Source organism: Cynocephalus volans, chromosome 4 (assembly GCF_027409185.1).
Source record: "Cynocephalus volans isolate mCynVol1 chromosome 4, mCynVol1.pri, whole genome shotgun sequence".
NCBI classification, from domain to species: domain Eukaryota; kingdom Metazoa; phylum Chordata; class Mammalia; order Dermoptera; family Cynocephalidae; genus Cynocephalus; species Cynocephalus volans.
In genome coordinates this window covers 109,081,072-109,101,699 of record NC_084463.1, presented here as the reverse complement: position 1 = coordinate 109,101,699, position 20,628 = coordinate 109,081,072, and the positions used below count along the sequence as shown (strand labels likewise).

Here is a 20,628-nt window from a genome sequence, read left to right as displayed (position 1 = left end):
TATCTATGGTTACAAAATATACTTTTAAAGAATGTCTGAAATAATATGGCATTAAACCATAATAAGGTACTTCCAGTTACTTCAGGAAATTTCTCAAGGTACTCCCTTATGTGTACCGCAGAGCACATTCCTCCCTCCCTCCTCAACTTTCCAACTTGCCACCATACTGCTGCCAATAACCCTAATAGGTAGAATGCTGGCATGCCTATTCTAGACTCAGGTGAAAAATAGCACCCACTTGTTTCTATTTTTGCTATGTGAGTATAAAAATAAGGTTTTTTTAAATATTGCCTTTGAAATTTTAGAATTAGATAGTTTTATAAAATCAAATTACTCCTTTATGAAGTGTGTAGTAGAAGTTTGCTCTAATAGCAAATTGATTGCAGTTTAAATTTTGAAACCACAGAAATGTATGTTTTACACCAATATTTTTAAGCCTTTTCTTTTTTACACAACCCACATTAAAAAATACATTTTGTACTGTGACCAAGTGCACGTGCACACACATACACACACACACACACACTCTCTATACTTATATAGCTGTATAACTGAAAAGTATCACAGAATTTACCAAGAGTACATGCAAAGCACTCTGATATTATCTATTCTGTGTTATTTTTAAAAATTGATATCAACCCATCAAATTGGTTTTACAACTCAGTACTGCAGTTTAAGACATTGTTTTAGACCATGCAGTTTTGTGGTCCAATTTTATTGTAAATACTAACTTTCCATATGTATGCAGGATGCTTTTGGAGCTAGTTGCTAGTTTCTCTCTAATTTCTAGGAGGGTGATAGGATAAGAATTTTCTAAATGGTGATTTCTTTTCTTTCTGCAGCTCTCATGTGTGAATATGTCTAGTACATCATTAACCTAAGGACGTTACCAGTTGGAAATTACAGTTTCCACCATCAACCTACCTTATTCTTTTTGGTCTGGTCCTCTTCTTCAAACAGTGGAAATATTTTTCTTTCAAGTTGCTTTTGTTGCAGAGTTAAGCAAATGGCTGATAATGACTTGGATAAAAAAGCCACAAAATGCCCCAACTGTTCATCTGCTCCTGAGAAAGATACACTTTGTGTATGTCTCTGTAAAGCAAAACTTTCTCCGATTTTGGTGGTGGAAATGTCACAAACATCAAGCACTGGTGATAGTGCAGAATTTTTAGTTTCACCAGAGAGAAAAAAAGAAAAAAATAACAGCAGAGAGTTTAACTCTGGGAAAGATTTGGTAAATATTGAAGATTGTACATCTCAGCACAAGTTGACATCCCATTCCCTAATCCCGTTCCTAGCTTCTTCCATCCCCCATGAGTCCTTGTCAGCTAATTCATTGCCGTCTTAGCTATTAAAGGAACATTTATTTCTCACAGAAGAGGTGAGCAAAGTTGGTTAGTAACTTGTTTTATGATATTTCCAACCACTATCCAAATTAATTATTTCTTCTAATCCTGGATAACTAGAAATGTTATTCTGGCAGCTTTTTTTTTTTTTTTTTTAATGGTTTATATGGAAACAGATTGGTTTTCAAGTTGAATTAAATCTGAATTATTGAGCATTTGCTTCAACTGGTGCAGAATGAGATTTATGGTTCTGGTTAAATAAAGGGTGGTTATGATTTTATTATATAGGACAATTTCTGGTTATCTAGATGGAATATCAAATATACTTTACAAAATCAATTTGCCTTAGTTACAAACAATCTATGCCTTATCTACAAACAGTCTACCCAACTGGGCTGGTCTGGATGTAGTCATCTTTATAGAGAAGAGTCAGGGTGGAAGATTGTTGTTGATATAGCACACTTTCACAACAGCAATGAGCTTCAAAGAAGTCAGGTTTCTACCCCTCAAAGTTGTCCTTTTTCACATTTTCACCCTCAACTATTATTTCTGATTTGTATTTTGGTATAGTTACTGACATATTTATGTCTCTGAGTGAGTTACTATTGTGTTATTTTCATTCAAAGCATATTTTGTGAATGGACAATATGTAAACTCTATTTGAGATGATTGTTGCATTTTGAAAGGGGGTGATGGAGAATGCTGTGAAGTTGCCTTCTTTGGTGATTTTAAAGAATCATTGGGTAAGTTTTGATATATCTGCTCTGCAGGTTATCATTTAGACTTGCCTGGATTCAAAGGATTGGACTGAATGACATAAGGTCTCATTTAGCCTAATGAGCCAATGAATCAAATAGGGCCTAGAATTTGAAGAAGGCAGTAAACTGTCTTGTACACAGTCAATATTGTGGCACACAAAGATTTATCAGATTATCTAAATTAGAGTTTTTTGCCGACAGGAATTTTATATTTTGAAGTTTGTTTTTTTTTTCTTGTTCCTGGTCTAAGCCCTCAAGAATCTCAAATGTAGAGAGAAAATCATCTCAACAACAGTGGGGTCGGGGCAACTTTACAGAAGGGAAAGTTCCTCACATAAGGATGGAAAATGGAGCTGCTATTGAGGTATGTGGAAAATAAAACAAGGCTACTAGGAACTTTCAGGTTTCTTCTAAATCAGTAGTTAATGGTAAAAATGATTTAAAAATAAGGCTTTAAGGAAAGGAAGTAAAGAGAAAATTTGCCATTTCTAAATATGTTAAAGTTTTTACTATAGAAAATGCAGACTAATTATTTTCTGTTCATGGAGGACCAAATGGACTTTAATTAAAGTGGAGGGCATTTTTATTAGACAAAATGAGAACATTTTGGTCTTCAGATCTTGTCTGTTGCTGAAGGAGTCTTTGTGTAGACCTCTTCAAGATGCAGAGAGAGACCAGATGATTTTAGATAGTTTGGATGTTCACTTGTTTGGTGACTGATAGTGAGGCCAGAATCTCCCTTGTGAACCCCTCCATCTTTTCCAGCCTGTGGTTGGACAGATACCAATATTAATCTTCCCAGAATTTGAATTATTATTAAAAATATGAAGTAAATATTAGAACAGTTATAAAAATCAAAACGTGTTCCTTTAACATCAGATTAAAGGAACTGCAACAGGACCAACTACAAGAAGAAAATTGCATTAATGTTAAATAACTTTAAAAAATCATTTTAAGAGATATTTGGTAATTTACTTAAAGTGACCACAGATTTACTTAAAGTAATCAGAAAAACTTCCTGAGAAATTTTAATTTGAAAAGTTTAAATCTCTCCCCTTAAATAAAAGGCCTATACTTAACAAAAACCTCACAAATTTACTAAGTTTTAAATTTAGTCATAAGAACTTTTATAAAAACAAACTGTGTTCATTGTGAAAACTTAGGAAAATATAAATAGGAAAGTGAAGAAAATAAAAATCATCAACCAGATATAATCAGTTTAACATTTATTACCTTCATTTTTTTTATGCATGTACTAGTTTTATTCTATTTTTCTTTAAAATTTGTCCTGTTTTAAATTTTAAAATATTTCACATATATACATATTTCAAAGAAATAACCTTAACTGGTGTAGTTGAAGTCGAAACTTCTCTTTCCCCATAACATACTAAATACTTTGAACATTTCAGAAGAGTAATGTATTAGTCTGTCTCTATTGCTTATAACATAAATACCTGAAACTGGGTTATTTATAAAGAAAATGAAATTTATTGCTTATAGTTCAGAGACTGGGAAGTCCAAAGTCCATTCGGTGAGGGTCTTCTTTGATGGTGGCTTTACAACAATGCATGGGTCTCACATGGCAGATAATCTAATCACCTCTTCAAGGCCCCACCTTTCAATTACCATAATAGGATTTCCCACCCTCAACAGTTACAGTGGGAATAAAGCTTCTAATATATGGACTTTGGGTGATACAATTCAATCAATCCACAGCAAGTATAGAAAAGGCTATTATAGTCATCATAATTCTACTATCTATAGATTACTACTCTTAATATTTAGATGGACATTTTTCCAGACATCAATTTAAGCACCTCCACATCCACACATTTTCATAATGGGATCATATCATGCATGTTTCTCACCCTATCATGGACTTCTACATCAATAAAAATAGACCTACATTATCATTTTAATAGCATCTACTCAAAATTATTAGAAATAAGAAGCCATTTTCTCCTTATTTTCACTACTATATGATGATATCAAAACAGCTGAAGAAAAAGGTTAGTTTATAAAAAACTAGTTGCCCGTTTTTCATTCTTAAAATCGTATGTAAGCGGTATTGAAATACTGTGTCCAAATTGTGGTTCTATATATCTAGAGAGAAAATGAAAATTTAATTTTTAAAGGACAAGAAAAATTGGGGAAATTGTTATCAACAGGTTATTAGTTGTATGGGGAAAAAAATAGGTAAATGATCATTTTCATTGAGATTTAACTCTGTAATATATAGTTGGGAGTTGCATGTAAATATAATAAGAATAAAATTATGTTTTGTCTTATTTTCTAATCATTCATTTAAGTTTTCTGACTTTGATTCTTGCTATTAATTAGTATTGGGAAAGAGGGAGGAGGTAGGTCTTTTAAAAGATAAAAAAAAAAAAAAAGCTTAAGGAGCTTCTAGACTGTCTTAGAAGAGAAAAATGAGCCAGAATGCTTGTAAACAGTTGAATAATAATGGTAAACAATCACCACGATGCTAAGTTAAGCGGTGAAGCCCTTTATGAAGGAGGTAATTAGTTGGACATTGAATCTTCTCTTACAAAAGTAAGAAAGGAATGTAAGCAGTAGCAAATATGAAGATGAACAGCTAAGTTGCTTATGGCATGGTAAAGGTCGAAAATGGTCATGCAGGGAAATAGAGTGGCATGTCTAGGGAAGGCTTTGGCTGGCTGACCCAACAGGGGCTTCACCTAGTGGCCTTAGCTCAGTTATTCTCCCATGTGCTGGTCCCCATGCATGATGGGTGCGGAAACTCTCATTAATGCCCTTGAGTTGATGTTGACTCCCCCTATGCCAACCAAGTTCATAAGAAGTGAAAGTATAAATGAATTACCTGTTTATTATTTTACACTGTGAACCAGAATGCTGGTGTTGGCAGACCCAGCACATTCTCTCTTTGTAAGCAGAAGTTAGAAAAGCAGAAGGATTCTTGGTTCACAGTGTAAAATAATAAACATAATAAAAAATAATAAATAATAAACAATAATAAACATAATAATAAAATAATAAAACCATCATGCATGGGGACCAGCACATGGATGGTAGTATTAGGGTGGTGTTTGTTTTCTTCTCAGTGTTGATTTATATTAAAGTTTCTGTCACATGTTGCTGATTCTAAAACAAAAGGAATAAAACAACAAAAGTGATTTTTAATAGAAGTAATAAAGATAAAAATGTTACGTGTTAAACAAGGAAGCAGTTGTTCAATGGCTAATATGTGCTGGTCAGCTAATATAGCTGTCAGAGTTCTGGGATACTTTTTTGGGTGAGTGCGTGTGTGTGTGTGTGTGTGTGTGTGTGTATCTCCATACACACACAAACACATGTATGTATGAATATTTCATTTCTCCTTTTTCTTATGGAGATATTTCGTTAATAGTGTAGTTTGAAAGAGATTTATTTTTATATTTTTGAGTTTTTCTATACTTCACCATTAGGATTTTTATGGTTTTCCTCCAAAAAACATTTAATGAAATTCATCAAAACTTATTTTTGGTTAATTAAGATGTATTTATTAATATTGAAGCGAATATTTGATTTTACCCTAGAACAGAATCTCTCTTCCCTTGGGTAGATATCTGTCAGTGTTACGTGTTCCTTTTTAATACCTGATGAATGGCAGTGAGAGACGAAGGAACTTTTATTTTTTCTCCAGGAAATCTATACCTTTGCAAGAATATTGGGACAGGGGAGCTTTGGAATGGTCATTGAAGCTATAGACAAGGAAACACAAACTAAGTGGGCAATTAAAAAAGTAAACAAAGAAAAGGTAAGGCTTATTAGGACCACACTGAGGTTATAGTGCCAGTACAAGGGGGTGTGGGCAGAACGGCTTTTCACATTAACACAAGCTGCCTCTGAGCCTGAGGGCCAGGGCCTGGGCTGATCCCCTGGATATCGTTTCTTTAGCTCCTGGGAAGGGACTGGTTCTTGAATTTAAGTAGACATATGCTGTCTGGAAAAAGCAAATGGAAGGATTAACATAACTCATATAACCAAATATAGGTAAAATTTACCAGAGTGAGTTGAAGGTAAGGGCTGGTTCTCAGTATGTGTAGGTGTAGGGCTGTGGGCTAGAGATGTTTTAGCTAGAAGTAAGTCCTGATCCTCTGTCCTGATGTTGTTCTGATAGACGTTTCTCCTATCCTCTCCTTTCACGAATTCCCTCTTTTCTGTTAGCTAATTCTCTGTTTGTTCATCCTACCTGCTCTTTCAGTTTTGAACTGCTTTTCCCCCAACTATCTACAACACTGTTTACTTGTATCCCCTCTATTCCTCACTAGATTTCCTCATGGAGTGGAGAACTGGCTTCTCTTTAAGTTAGAGTCTAAGACCTCAAATTTTATACCTGATCATTTCAGCAAATTAAAAAAAAAATTCTGTGCCTGGAAAAAACCAAAATGACAACATTTTGGTGTTTTTCCCTTGGATTTGTGACGATAAAATATTACATTTACAAAATGAGATAGTAGGTTTTATGTATTCTTTAAAACAGGCTGTTGAAAATTACATACCATTTACCTTGAAGTTTAGTTTTTTTTAAATTTAATTTTATTTTAACAATATACAATGTGATTGATTTTTGTGTCCCTTTACTGAATCCGCCCTTCCCCCTCCCTCACCCCCTCCTTCCCATCAACTTCATATCTGTTCGTTTGTCTTAACAACTTCAAGGAATTATGATTGCTGTGTCTTCTTCCTGCCCCCCGCCCCCTGGTTGTTTGTGTATTTATTTATTTATTTTTAGCTCCCACAAATAAGTGAGAACATGTGGTATTTCTCTTTCTGTGCCTGACTTGTTTCACTTAATATAATTCTCTCTAAGTCCATCCATGTTGTTGCTAATGGCAGTATTTCATTCTTTCTTATAACAAAGTAGTATTCCATTGTGTAGATGTACCATATTTTCCAAATTCAATCATTTGATGATGGACATTTGGGCTGGTTCCAACTCTTAGCTACTGTAAATAGTGCTACAGTGAACACTGGAGAACAGGTATACCTTCGACATGATGATTTCCATTCCTCTGGGTATATTCCCAGCAGTGGGATAGCTGGGTCATATGGCAGATCTATCTGCAATTGTTTGAGGAACCTCCATACCATTTTCCATAGAGGCTGCACCATTTCGCAGTCCCACCAACAACGTATGAGAGTAGAGTTCCTTTTTCTCCACAACCTTGCCCACATTTATCATTCACAGTCTTTTGGATATTAGCCATCCTAACTGGGGTGAGACGGTATCTCAGTGTGGTTTTGATTTGCATTTCCCGAATGCTGAGTGATGTTGAGCATTTCTTTCATGTGTCTGTTGGCCATTCGTATATCTTCCTTTGAGAAATGCCTATTTAGCTCCTTTGCCCATTTTTTAATTGGGTTTTTTTTTTGCTTTAAAGGTGCTTCAATTCCTTGTATATTCTGGATATTAATCCTTTGTCAGGTGTATATTTTGCAAATATTTTCTCCCACTCTGTTGGTTGTCTTTTAACTCTGTTAATTATTTCTTTTGCTGTGCAGAAGCTTTTTAGTTTGATATAATCCTGTTTGTTTTTCCTTTGGTTGCCTGTGCTTTTGGGGTCATATTCAGGAAGTCTTTGCCCAGTCCTACTTCCTGGAGTGTTTCCCCTATGTTTTTTTAAGAAGTTTTATTGTTTCAGGGTGTATATTTAATTCTTTAATCCATTTTGAGTTGATTTTGTTATATGGTGAGAGGTATGGGCAGAGTTTCATTCTCCTGCATATGGATATCCAGTTTTCCCAGCACCCTTTGCTGCAAGGCAGTCCTTCCCCAGTGTGTAGACCTGGTGCCTTTGTCAAAGATAAGATGGCTGTAGGTGTATGGGTTGATTTCTGGATTCTCTATTCTATTCCATTGATCCGTGTGTTTGTTTTTATGCCAGTACCATGGTGTTTTGGTTATTATAGCTTTGTAGTACATTTTAAAGTCAGGTAGTGTTATGCCTCCAGCTTTTTTTTTTTTTCTTTCTTTTTCTCTCAGAATTGCTTTGGCTATGTGTGGTCTTTTGTTGTTCCATATAAATGTCTGGATAGTTTTTTCCATTTCTGAGAAAAATGTCATTGGAATTTTGATGGGGATTGCATTGAATTTGTATATCACTTTGGGTAGTATGGACATTTTCACATTGTTGATTCTTCCAATCCAAGAGCATGGGATATCTTTCCATCTTCTTGTATCCTCTCTAATTTCTCTCAACAGTGGTTTGTAGTTCTCCTTGTAGAGATTCTTCACATCCTTGGTTAACTTTATTCCTAAGTATTTTATTTTTTTGGTGGTTATTGTAAATGGGCTAGCTTTCTTGATTTCTTTTTCTGTATGTTCACTATTGGAGTATAGAAATGCTACTGAATTTTGTGTGTTGATTTTGTATCCTGCAACTTTGCTGAAATCATTTATCAATTCCAAGAGTTTTTTTGTAGAGGTTTTAGGCTCTTCAATATATAGGATCATATCATCTGCAAACAGGGACAGTTTGACTACATCTTTTCCAATGTAGATGCCCTTTATTTCCTTCTCTTCTCTGATTGCTCTGGCTAGTACTTCCAATGCTATGTTGAATAGGAGTGGTGAGAGTGGACATCCTTGTCTAGTTCCTGTTCTTAAGGGAAAAGCTTTCAACCTTTCCCCGTTCAGGGTGATATTGACAGTGGCTTATCATATATGGCTTTAATTATGTTGAGATACTTTCTGTCTATACCTAATGGAAGAGTCTTTATCATGAATGAATGTTGAATTTTATCAAATGCTTTTTCAGCATCTATAGAGATGATCATATGGTCTTTGTGTTTGATTTTACTGATGTGGTGCATAACATTATTGATTTGCATATGTTGAACCAACCTTGCATCCTTGGGATGAATCCCACTGGATCATGGTGTATAATTTTGCATATGTGTTGCTGTATTCTGTTAGCTATTATTTTATTGAGGATTTTTGCATCTATATTCATCAAGGATATTGGCCTGTAGTTTTCTTTTTTTGTTGTATCTTTGTCTGGTTTTGGTATCAGGGTGATGTTTGTTTCATAGAATGAGTTTGGGAGAATCGCCTCTGTTTCAATCTTTTGGAATAGTTTGTAGAGAATTGGTATCAATTCCTCTTTGAAGGTTTGGTAGAATTCTGCAGTGAACCCATCTGGTCCTGGGCTTTTCTTTGTTGGGAGCCTTCTGATAACAGCTTCAATCTCCTTTATTGTTATTGGTCTGTTCAGATTTTCTACATCTTCTTGGCTCAGTTCTGGTAGTTTGTGTGTGTCCAGAAATTTATCCATTTCCTCCAGATTTTTAAATTTGTTGGCATATAGTTGTTTATAGTAGTAACTAATGATTTCTTGTATTTCTGAGATATCAGTTATAATATCACCTTTTTCGTTTCTAATTTTTGTTATTTGGGTCTTCTCTCTTCTTTTTTTAGTTAGCCTAGCTATTGGTTCGTAAATTTTATTTATCTTTTCAAAAAACCTACTTTTTGATTTATTGATCTTTTGTGTCATTTTTTTCAGTTTCTATTTCATTAAGTTCTGCTCTGATCTTAATGATTTCTTTCCATCTGCTAACTTTGGGTTTGGATTGTTCTTGTTTTCCTAGTTCTTTAAGGTGAAGTATTAGGTTGTTCACTTGCCATCTTTCCATTCTTCTGAAGTAATCTAATGTGATAAATTTCCCCCTTAGTACTGCTTTTGTAGTATCCCATGGGTTTTGGTATGATGTATCATTGTTTTCATTAGTTTCAGTAAATTTTTTGATTTCCTGTTTAATTTCTTCTTGGACCCATATGTCATTAAGTAGAATGCTGTTTAATTTCCATGTGTTTGTATAGTTTCCAGAATTTCATTTGTTATTGATTTCTAATTTTAATCCATTGTGATTTGAAAAAATACATGCGATAATTCCAAGTTTTTTGAATTTGTTGACACTTGATTTATGACCTAACATGTGATATGTCCTGGAGAATGTTCCATGTGCTGATGGCTGATGAGAAGAATGAATATTCTGAGGTTGTTCGATGGAATGTGCTGTAGATATCTGCCAAGTCCAATTGGTCTAGAGTGTTGTTTAGATCTTGTGTTTCTCTGCTGATTCTTTGCTGAGATGATCTGTCTAATATTGATAGTGGAGTGTTCAGGTCCCCTGCTATTATTGTATTAGTGTCCATCTCATTCTTTAGGTCTAATAGTGTTTGCTTTATAAATCTGGCTGCTCCAACATTGGGTGCATATATATTTATGATTGTTATGTCTTCTTGATGGATCAATCCTTTTATCATTATATAGTGGCCTTCTTTATCTCTTTTTATGGTTCTTGGTTTAAAGTCTATTTTATCAGATGCAAGAATAGCTACTCCAGCTCGTTTTTCATTTCTATTTGCATGGTAAATCTTTTTCCATCCTTTCACTCGTAGTCTATGTGAGTCTTTATGGGTGAGGTGGGTCTCTTGAAGGCAGCATATGGTTGGGTCCACCTTTTTCATCCAGTCAGCCAGTCTGTGTCTTTTGAGTGGGGAATTTAATCCTTTTACATTAAGAGTTGTTATTGAAAAGGGTTGATTTAATCCTAACATTTTATTGATTTTTGTTTGAATGTCCTAAGTGTCTTTTGTTCCTTTCTTTCTGATTTACTGTTTGTTTTCTGTATTTGTTGGTTTCTTGGGTTGTAGATTTTTTTCTTTCTCTTCATTGTTGGCATTTTTATTTTACTGGTGAGTTTTGATTTTTCTTGAGTTTTTATGGCAGTGATAGTTATTTTTCGGGTACCAACTCCCTTGAGAATTTCTTGTAAGGTTGGTCATGTGGTAGTGAAGTCCTTTTGTTTGTCTGAGAAATGTACTATTTGCCCTTCATTTCGGAAAGATAGCCTTGCGGGGTAAAGTATTCTTGGCTGGCAATATTTGTCTTTTAGTATTTTGAATCCCATTCCTTTATGGCTTTTAAGGTTTGTGATGAAAAGTCTGTTGTTAGTCTGATTAGGGCTCCCTTATAGGTGATTTGATGCTTCTCTCTTGCAGCTTTTAAGATTCTCTCTTTGTCTTTGAGTTTTGCCAATTTGACTATAACATGTCTTGGAGAAGACCTTTTTGGGTTGAATAAATTTGGGGATCTTTGAGCTTCCTGAATCTGAAGATCTGTGTCTTTTCCTATACCTGGGAAGTTTTCTGCCACTATTTCGTTGAATATGTTTTCAATGCAATCTCCTTTTTCCTCCCTATCTGGAATACCCATGACTCGGATATTTGAGTGCTTAAGGTTGTCAGATATCTCTCTTAGATTTTCTTCAATGTTTTTAATTCTTTTTTGTCTGCCTGTGTTATTTCAAACAGCCCATCTTCAACATCTTCTCTCTTCTGCTTCTGCAAGCCTGCTGGTTAAACTCTCTGTTGTGTTTTTTATTTTGTTGAATGAATTCTTCAGCTTGGCAAGCTTGGCTACATTCATTTTCAGGGCATTGATTTCCTTGCACATTTCTTCTTTCAGGTCCTGTATACTTTTCCTCATTTCATTGTGTTATCTAGCTGAGTTTTCTTGTATCTCATTTAGTTTCCTTAGAATTATCACTCAAAATTCCTTTCAGATATTTCAAGGGATTCTTGTTCTATAGGATCTAGAGCTTGAGAGTTATTATCACCCTTTGGTGGTGTACTTTCTTGATTTTTCATATTTCTGATATCTTTCCTTTGATGTTTTGTCATTGTGGCAGGGGATTTCTTGGGCCACTCGTTTGACCCTGTTGTTTGGCTAGGATCCTGCCAGGACTGCCCGTTTGGCATGGCTGCCTCAGTGCCTGTGGGCGGGAGGTTTGGGCCTCTCTGGGGTGTGTGAACTTGCCTGGGCTGGGGAGGTGGGTCCCGCGGCAGTGGCTTCCTCCTCCAGTGTGCAGCGCCTCGGGGTGTGTGGTCTTCCCCGAAGTTTATTAAAGTTACATATCAATTTTAATAAAGAGATTAAGAGCCTTTCTAGAAAGCTTTCGAATTCTTTGGAACTTTAGGTAGCATCCCAGGTGCTACCTGGGATGTTATTTCCTTTTCTCCTTTGTCATCAGGTAGGGTTAGGAATTTGATTTTAGGGTTATATGGAAAGGATAACTGCTTGCAACTTCAGTAATTAATAATACTTCACACACATATTGATGTTGAGAGCTTATGGGATACTAAGATAGTAAAATAAAATTATATAGTCAGTATATGAGTTGAACAATATATTGTTGCATTATATATAGGTCAAGCCATTTGGGGAGGGGGGTAGGAACAGAACTGAGATGGCTATTAGGAGAATTTATGGTATCTCTCCATATCTAGTCTAGACAAGAATTTATTCCTCACAGCCACTGTTTCTCTTGACCCTCTAGGTTAATCTTAAAATGTGACTTTCATCCTACACGGATGGGGTATAATAGGGTAGGCAGTATCCTACTTACTCCTGAGATGGTAAATGTTGAAGAGTAAAGGTAATTGGAAGCAGGAATGACCCTAGGTAAATTTTAACTATGTAAAGTTTGTCTTATGAGCAATCCCTTTCCACTCCTTTAAGAACCATTCTGTATTCTACCATATGGCGGGCTTAGCAGGTGTAGGAGTAAGACCTTTGCTATCCCTTTCTGGGATATTTTTATGTGGAAATAAGACCTGTAAATGAGGACAATGCTTATCCTCAAATAATGGCAATTTAACTATCAGCAGGGGTGACGAGTTGGGGTGGTGGTGGTGATGAGGGTGGAGAAAATCCTTCTATAATTTCTTAAATGACATTGTAGACAATCAATTACTTATACCCTGAATGAAGACCTTGGGTTCCTTAGAGTGTTCCTTCCTTTACCTTTTGTTGTCAGGCATGGCAAGAGTTAAATGTTAAGAGATAAAGTCGAGGTTAGGTTGGTCTGAAAGCAAGATCTGTCTCTTTCTGTTTCTGTCTGTCTGTCTCTATGTCTCTCTGTCTCACTCTCTCTCATTACTTCCAAGGAGGACCAGCAAGTATTGTAAGGCAGGCCTGAATATAGAATCTCATTGCCTGTTGTTTCTTTTGATACATATAAATCAAATCAAAACAAGACAACAACAACAAAAAAAGGAAAAAATTTTGTTTTATCTTCTCCAATTGATGTCCCTGGAAGTAGATCTCATTTTTGTTATGCTAACAACAAGGGATCAACATGACTTTGAAGGAAATATCAAAAAGCATATTAAAAATCGGGATAATTTTGTGAGGGTATAGATACCATGTCGTAGCTAATTTATAGACACAGCCCAAGAAATAGATGTAGTTAAAGGCCAAATTATACACAACTTAAAATCTGACAGAGGAAAGAAGGGACATAATTTAATCTGATCATGGGAATAAATTGCGTGATATTGTTTGAAAAAGAATCTTTTCCAAAAAATGTAGTAAATAATATAAAATTACAAACTTTTATATTGAGGAATGTAGGAGTACCATTCATATGTGAAATCTGTGTTTCTTCATTGATTAAGGCTGGAAGTTCTGCTGTGAAGTTACTTGAACGTGAGGTGAACATCCTAAAAAGTGTAAAACATGAACACATCATACATCTGGAACAAGTATTTGAGACGCCTAAGGTAAAACTCCATCAGGTGCTGCATTTTGAAAGTTGTTATTATGAAATGAATATTACTCCATTCTGAAGTAATCCCTTTGGGGCACAGTTGCTCATGTCCTTGGCATGAGTCTGTCACTGGAGATTGATGAGAACATTCTGGAGGACTTTTATTATTGATTGTATAATTCAGTGTCTGATGATTAGATTGATGTTTTCAGTAATATGTCCTGGGTGGCATGTTGAAAACAAATGTTTAAAATTAAATCAACTTCAGATACAACTAAATAGTGATTAGAGTTTCCTTAGAGGTGAATTTCCTTTTGCGTTGGCCCTTAGTTTCTCCATTAGAGTCTATGGTAATATTGTTATAATTTTGCAAAGTTAGTTTCATAATCAAATTGCCGTGCATATATTTGGTACTATGTAGAAGATATTTTGTCATCTGTGTCTTACCAATGTGTTTTTATCTTCTTTCTTTCTCAGATGTCATCATTCATCTCTTTAAATACGTGTAATTTTTATTTACAGTTATTAAGAAGCCTGGAGTATTTGTCATTCTGCCTCCAGATTGTTTATAGTACTTGTGGGCTTGGGTGTTTCTATGTTTGGATGCAGTATAATGTAGTAGTTATGCATGTGGACTGTGGGGTCAGAGTGACTGTGCATTTGAATCCTGGCTTCACTGCTTATTAGCTATGAGACCATGGGTGAATTACTCAACTTCTCTATGCCTCAGTTTCCTCATCTGTAAAATGAACTTAATAATAGTGTTGACATCATTTGGTTGTTGAAGGATTTAATGGAGTAATGGATATACAGCATCTGTCTCATTAAATGCTAGCTATGGTTCTTCATTTCCTTTACCAGTCTCTAAGGTAATAATAGTCCATTTGGGTTAAGCGTTACGCTTGATCCATTAGGAGTGCTTGATAATTAAAGACTGCAGTTATCTTCTATAAGAGCAGTATATGGCAATGATGCCAGAAATCTTCTCTATCCTTTTTAGTCTTAGAGTTGTGATTTCTTTAATTCCCAAATTTTCTTAGAAGAGTTTTGTTCTTTATCATCAGTTTTAAGCAATTTGATTAAGATGTGCCTTGGTATAGTTTTCTTTATGTTTCTTATGCTTGGGGTTCATGGAGCTTCTTGGATTTTTGTATTTATGGTTTTCATCAAATTTAGGAAATTTTTGGCCATTATTTCCTCAAAATTTTCTGCCTCCTCCTGGTTGCCTTTGGGGACTCCAGTCGCATGTGTAGATTGCTTGGTATTGTCCAAAGTTTACTGAGGCTTTTGTCATTTTTTCAGTCTTTTTTCTCTCCTTGTTTCATTTTGTGTAGTTTCTATTGTTATGTATTCAGATTCAGTAATCTCTTTTTCTGTTGCATTTCTGTGGCATTCTAGTGGAAATCGGATTTGTATTTTTTAAAAAATATATTCCATGTGTCTACTTAATATGTTCTTTCTTCCTTCTTGAATACACTAATAGTTATAAAAATTGTTTTAATATCCTTTTCTATTAATTTTATCATGTGTGTCATTTGTAGGTCAGTTTCAATTGATTTTTTCCCCTTCACTATGGGTTATATTTTCCTGCTTTTTTGTATGCTTGTTAATTTTTTATTGGATGGCAGATATTATGAGTTTTACCTTGTTGGATGCTGGATATTTTTATGTTCTTGTAACTCTTCTGAGCTTTATTCTAGGATTTGGTAAATTCACTTGGAAACAGTTTGATGCTTTTGAAGCTTGCTTTAAACTGTTCAGTGATACCAGAGCAACCTTTAGTCTAGGACTTATTTTTCCCTACTACTGAGGTTTGACCCTACTTTGCATTTTATCCAGGGCCCAATGAATTGCAAGGTTTTCTACTCTGGCTAATGAGAACACAGATTGTTCCTGGCCATATGTAAGTTCCAGCAATTGTTCCCTCTGCTCTTTTTGCATGGTTCTTTTCCCAGCTTAGTTTCCTAATACACATGTGCTGATTAGTACTCTGCTGAAGACTTGAAGGGGCCATCTGTAAATCTCTGGAGCTTTCCCCCTGTACAGTTTTCTCTTCTTTGGTAATCTGCCCTGTGAACATTAGTCATTTTGGCTTTTCTGGAGTCCCAGCCCCACCTCCTCAATTAATGGAGACTGAGGGGCTCTGCTTGGATTTCCCCTCCCTGCTCTGTGGTCTGGAAACTCTCTCCAGACAGCAAGCTAGGATAATCACGGAGCTTGACTCATATGTTTCCTCTCTCTCAGGGATCATTGTCCTATGCTGCCTGTCGTCTAATGCCTGAAAATCATTGCTTTATATACTTTGCCTAATTCTTAAGTTGTTTCAAGTGAGAGAGTAAGTCTGGTCTCTGTTACTCCATCATAGGCACAAGCTGGAATCCAACCCTAGAATAGTTTGAAGGCAAAGGAAACTGTTATCTGTGATTGTTTCTTATTTATTGTTTGCCACTGATTCATGTAGGTTAAATCTGCCCCTTCTGCCCCAGAAACACACACAAATGCCTAGACCTTCCATTTAAGTCATCTTAAGAATTAATGAATATTGTAACCTGATTTATTGTGCCATGCTATTAGTACTAATCATCCAGTATGACTATGCTGTGGTTTCTTGTGAGTCTAAATGTTCTCCAGGTCTACACAATTGTTTCTAATAATTATAAAAAGACTTTTTTTGTAACTTTTATTCATATAACTTTGATCAACTTACATGTTTAATATTGACATCAAGGGCCGGCCCCGTGGCGCACTCGGGAGAGTGCAGCACTTGGGAGCGCAGCGGCGCTCCTGCTGCAGGTTCGGATCCTATATAGGAATGGCCGGTCCACTCACTGGCTGAGCGCGGTGCGGGCGACACCACACCAAGGGTTGCGATCCCCTTACCGGTCACAAAAAGACAAAAAAATATATATATATATTGACATCAATTTATATTGTAAGCACTGCTAATATAACTTTTTCTTTTGGATAGTTCACTTAGCATTTCATGTATCGGTGATTACTACAGTGCCGTGAATGGAAAAAATATGGCTGAGTTCAAAAGTTTATTTATGTGTTAAACTTTGCAGTTAACTTTTGGAATTCTAAAGCAGCCTGAGGTTCAGTGAATCAGAATTGTGGCTATGGGAAGAAAGAGAATTAACCTTTTCTTCCTGTTTTCATGCTTATTGATTGAACACAGAAGTTGCATTACCAGTGCACCATTAGCAGTGGTTATAAGAAAAGACTCTGACCCCCAAATCTTAAAAACAACAAAAAACTAGCAGCATAAGAGATGTGGAGGGTAGTCTGAATAGCAATATGTATGAAAAAGACTTGCATTTTAGTTAACTAAGAATCTTTTTGACTCAATACATGACTCAACTGTTGGATTATCTAGAGTGGTCTTAGTATGCCTCAACAGAAACAGCAAAGTTGGGAGGGACATTTCATCCATGACTTACCACTCATTGCCAATCAATCACTCACTATGTCCCACTGTTCTTTCCCCCTAGGCATTTTGCTCATCTTTTTCTTCTCCCCCTTCTTATCTCCATTCTGTGCCTCGCATCTACTATCTGTAAACAGAGGTCAGCCTGCTATAGCCTGCGAGCTAACTCTGGCCTGCCACCTGCTTTAGTATGGAACATAAGCTAAGTTTTTTACATTTCCAAATGGTTGAAAAAAATGTAAAAGAGTTTCATGACATGGGAAACTTATATGAAACTCGAATTTCGGAGGCCATAAGTCAAGTTTTGTTCTATTGTTCATGGCCGTTTTCATCGTACAGCACAGTTGAGTAGTTGTGAAAGAGACTGTATGGCCTGCAAAGCAAATAATATTTACTGTTTGGTCTGGCCTTTATAGAAAAAGTTTGCTAAGCCCTGTTCTACATTACTGTTAGAGTGTTTATTTAGAAGTGCAAAATTGATAATATTGTACACCATTTCCCCCCGCCCTAGACACCAGCTTAAAAATTTGGAGGTTCCTTATTGCATATGGGGAAAAGTGCATACTCCTTAGCATGATATCCAAAACTCTTTACAACCTGGCATCAACTTGTTCTTTGTAGCCTTACCCCTCACCACACTACTCCTTTCTGCCCTCCAAGCTCCTAATGCGATTACCACTGAGATATTTGTTATTCTTTTTTAATAGCCAATGCTGTCAAAATACAATGTGCTCCGCCTGTTCCTATTCTCATTCTGTACCCATAAGTCCCTATTCAGGCATCCAGACCTGGCTTCAATGTTGGTCCTCAGTGAGCTTTCTTTAGGCAGAGGCTACCCCTCCTCTGTAACCCCATGACATTTTGGGCCATTAGTACTTATCACATGATTATAACTATAATTATAACTATACTGTGAGCTTCTTGAGGGTAAAGACTATGTCTTATTCTCCTTTCTTCCTCTAGTATCCAGTAAAGTATCTTGTACATAATAGATAATATTTTTCAATGAATAAATTAATGATTAAGATTGTGATCATATATGTTAATACATAACATTTTAAAGATCCCCAGCTACATAATTTGCTCTCTCTTTTTATCTTTTAAATATAAAATGTCAGAAAATGTACCTTGTGATGGAGCTTTGTGAGGATGGAGAGCTCAAAGAAATTCTGGAAAGGAAAGGGCATTTCTCAGAGAATGAAACCAGGTGGATCATTCAGAGTCTTGCTTCAGCTATAGCATATCTTCACAATAATGGTAAGAAGAGGATCAGCCAACTCATTGACTCCATGAATGCAGATATCGCATTTGTTTAAGGGTAGTTGTATTCAGGATTCATAGTTACAAATATTACCTGCTAATATAGAAGATTTAATTTAAAATTTTTTTCCTTTTTAATTTTATTTATAGATACCTTTTAATCAGAAACAAAGCAGGTAAACAATTGCATGTACACAGACAAGGATGTAGTTATGAACATTTCTATTCAATAGTTGGAAAAACAGCTAATTAATATTATCAAGTTGAATAGACAAATTATTGATATAGGTGAAATTTCCCGAAACACTTATATATTAATAATAACTTAAAAAATCTATGTGTTCTAGCAGTCTAAGGCCCCAGGGGGAAGGGAAATGTATATAGCCCAGCAGTCGCTGAGGCGAGCCGAGACCAGACCTTTGTGGCACTAGGTCCAGTCTAAGGCCCCTGGGGGAAGAGAAGCGCACACAGCCCAGCAGGCACTGAGGTGAGCCGAGACCTGCACAGCACCAGGGGCTCAGTCTACAGCCATGGAAAGCTAGAACAGGAGCCAAGGTAGTGTAATATTGATACTGCCACACCTTCTGTCACCACAAGGGCAGTTCACCACCACAGTAGCTGCCAGGGCCACCCTGCAGGCAACCTGCCACTCACTTGACTACATTGATATAAGAAGAGTCACCAGTAGAGCCTGCAAATAGAGAAGGAAGTCTTTATCCTCATAGCCAACCCCAGAGTAACAGAAGAAGCAAGTCCTCTACCAGATGACCAAACATCAACAAAAAAATACTAGAACTACAGACAAACAAGAAAATATGACACCACAAAAGGAATACAGCAATGCTCAAATTCCAGACCCCATAGAACAGGGAATCCTTGAAACGTCTGAAAAAGAATTCTGAGCAATGATTGATAGAGTTTGGATGTGTTATCCCCACCAAAACTCATGTGGAAATTTGATCCCCAGTGTGGCAGTGTTGGAAACTGAGTCATGGGGGTGGGTCCCTCATGAATGAATTAATGCTCTCCCTGAAGTAGGGGGGATTAATGAGTGAGTTCTCGCTCTGTTAGTTCCTGTGAGAGCTGGTTGTTTAAAAAGACCCAGGTACCTCCTTCTCTCTCGCTTGCTTTCTCTCACCATGTGATCTACTTGTACCTGCTGGCTGCTTGCCACTTTCTACCATGAGTAGAAGCAGCCTGAGGCCCATGCCAGATGCAGCTGTCCCAGAATCATAAGCCAAATAAACCTCTTTTCCTTATAAATTACCCAGTCTCAGGTATTTCTGTTATAGCAACACAAAATGGACTAATATAGAAAATTGATACCAGAAGTGGAGTGTTGCTATACAGATACCTGAAAATATGGATGCAGCTTGGAAACTGGGTAATGGGCAAAGGTTGGAGGAATTTGTAGGACTTAGAAAAAGACAAAAAGATAAGAGAAAGTTTGGAACATTTTAGAGACTGGTTAAATGGTGTGACCAGAATGCTGATAGAAATGTGGACAGTAAAGACCAAGCAGATGATGAGGTCTCAGAACTGAGGAACTTATTGTGAACTGGAAAAAAGATAACCCTGGCTATACCATGGCAAGGAACTTGGCTGCATTGTGTCCATGCCCTTGGACTTTGTGGAAGGTGGGACTTAAGAGTTGTGAACCAGAGTGTTTGGCCGAAGAAATTTCTAAGCAGCAAAGCACTAAGGAAGCTGCATGGTTACTTCTAACAGCCTACTATGGGTTATGGCAGCAAAGGCATGATGTAAAGCCAGATTTTAAAAGGGAAGCAGAGCATAAAGATTTGGAAAATTTGCAGCCTGGCCATGTGGTAGAGAAGTGGAGAGCAGGAGAAAAATGCAAGGGTGAAGCAGACAAACTGTTTGCTAAAGACATTATCTTGGCAGTGAGGCAGCCAGATGCTAAAAACCAGGACAATGTGAAAAAAGCCCTAAAGGTATTTGAGAAGTTTGGAAGGGTGCCCACCCATCATAGGCCCTGAGGCCTAGAAGGACTGAGTTGTCCTGGAGGACAGACCTGAGGTGCAGCTGCCCTCAGGAGCCTGCTCCCTGCATCTGAGCTGCTCTGGCTGGAGCAGCACCAAGTGTGGTTCATGCAGCAGCTCTGGAGAGTAGAAACCTGAAACCCCAGTGGCGTCCACATTTTGTTAAGTCTGCAGGCTGGCAGGACGTGTGACAGTGGTGGAGGTGTGGCAGCCTCCACCCAGATTCCAGAAGATATATGGAAAAGCCTGGAGGCCCA

General features: G+C 36.6%; 1 protein-coding gene across 3 annotated transcripts in view; it reads left to right on the top strand.

The window, feature by feature from the left end:
- The first annotated feature begins 919 nt into the window (after positions 1-919).
- The window catches only part of STK33 (serine/threonine kinase 33), an 87,548-nt gene continuing 67,839 nt past the window's right edge, over positions 920-20,628 (top strand). For 2 of the 3 annotated variants that reach the window (XM_063094050.1, XM_063094048.1), the window contains exons 1-5: positions 920-1,234; positions 2,355-2,468; positions 5,769-5,882; positions 13,593-13,697; positions 18,230-18,368. In XM_063094050.1, coding sequence (XP_062950120.1) covers positions 1,007-1,234; positions 2,355-2,468; positions 5,769-5,882; positions 13,593-13,697; positions 18,230-18,368 — 700 coding nt within the window. In that variant the 5' untranslated portion in view covers positions 920-1,006. The remainder of the gene's footprint in view (positions 1,235-2,354; positions 2,469-5,768; positions 5,883-13,592; positions 13,698-18,229; positions 18,369-20,628) is intronic. The other variant, XM_063094049.1, reaches the window with a different exon arrangement.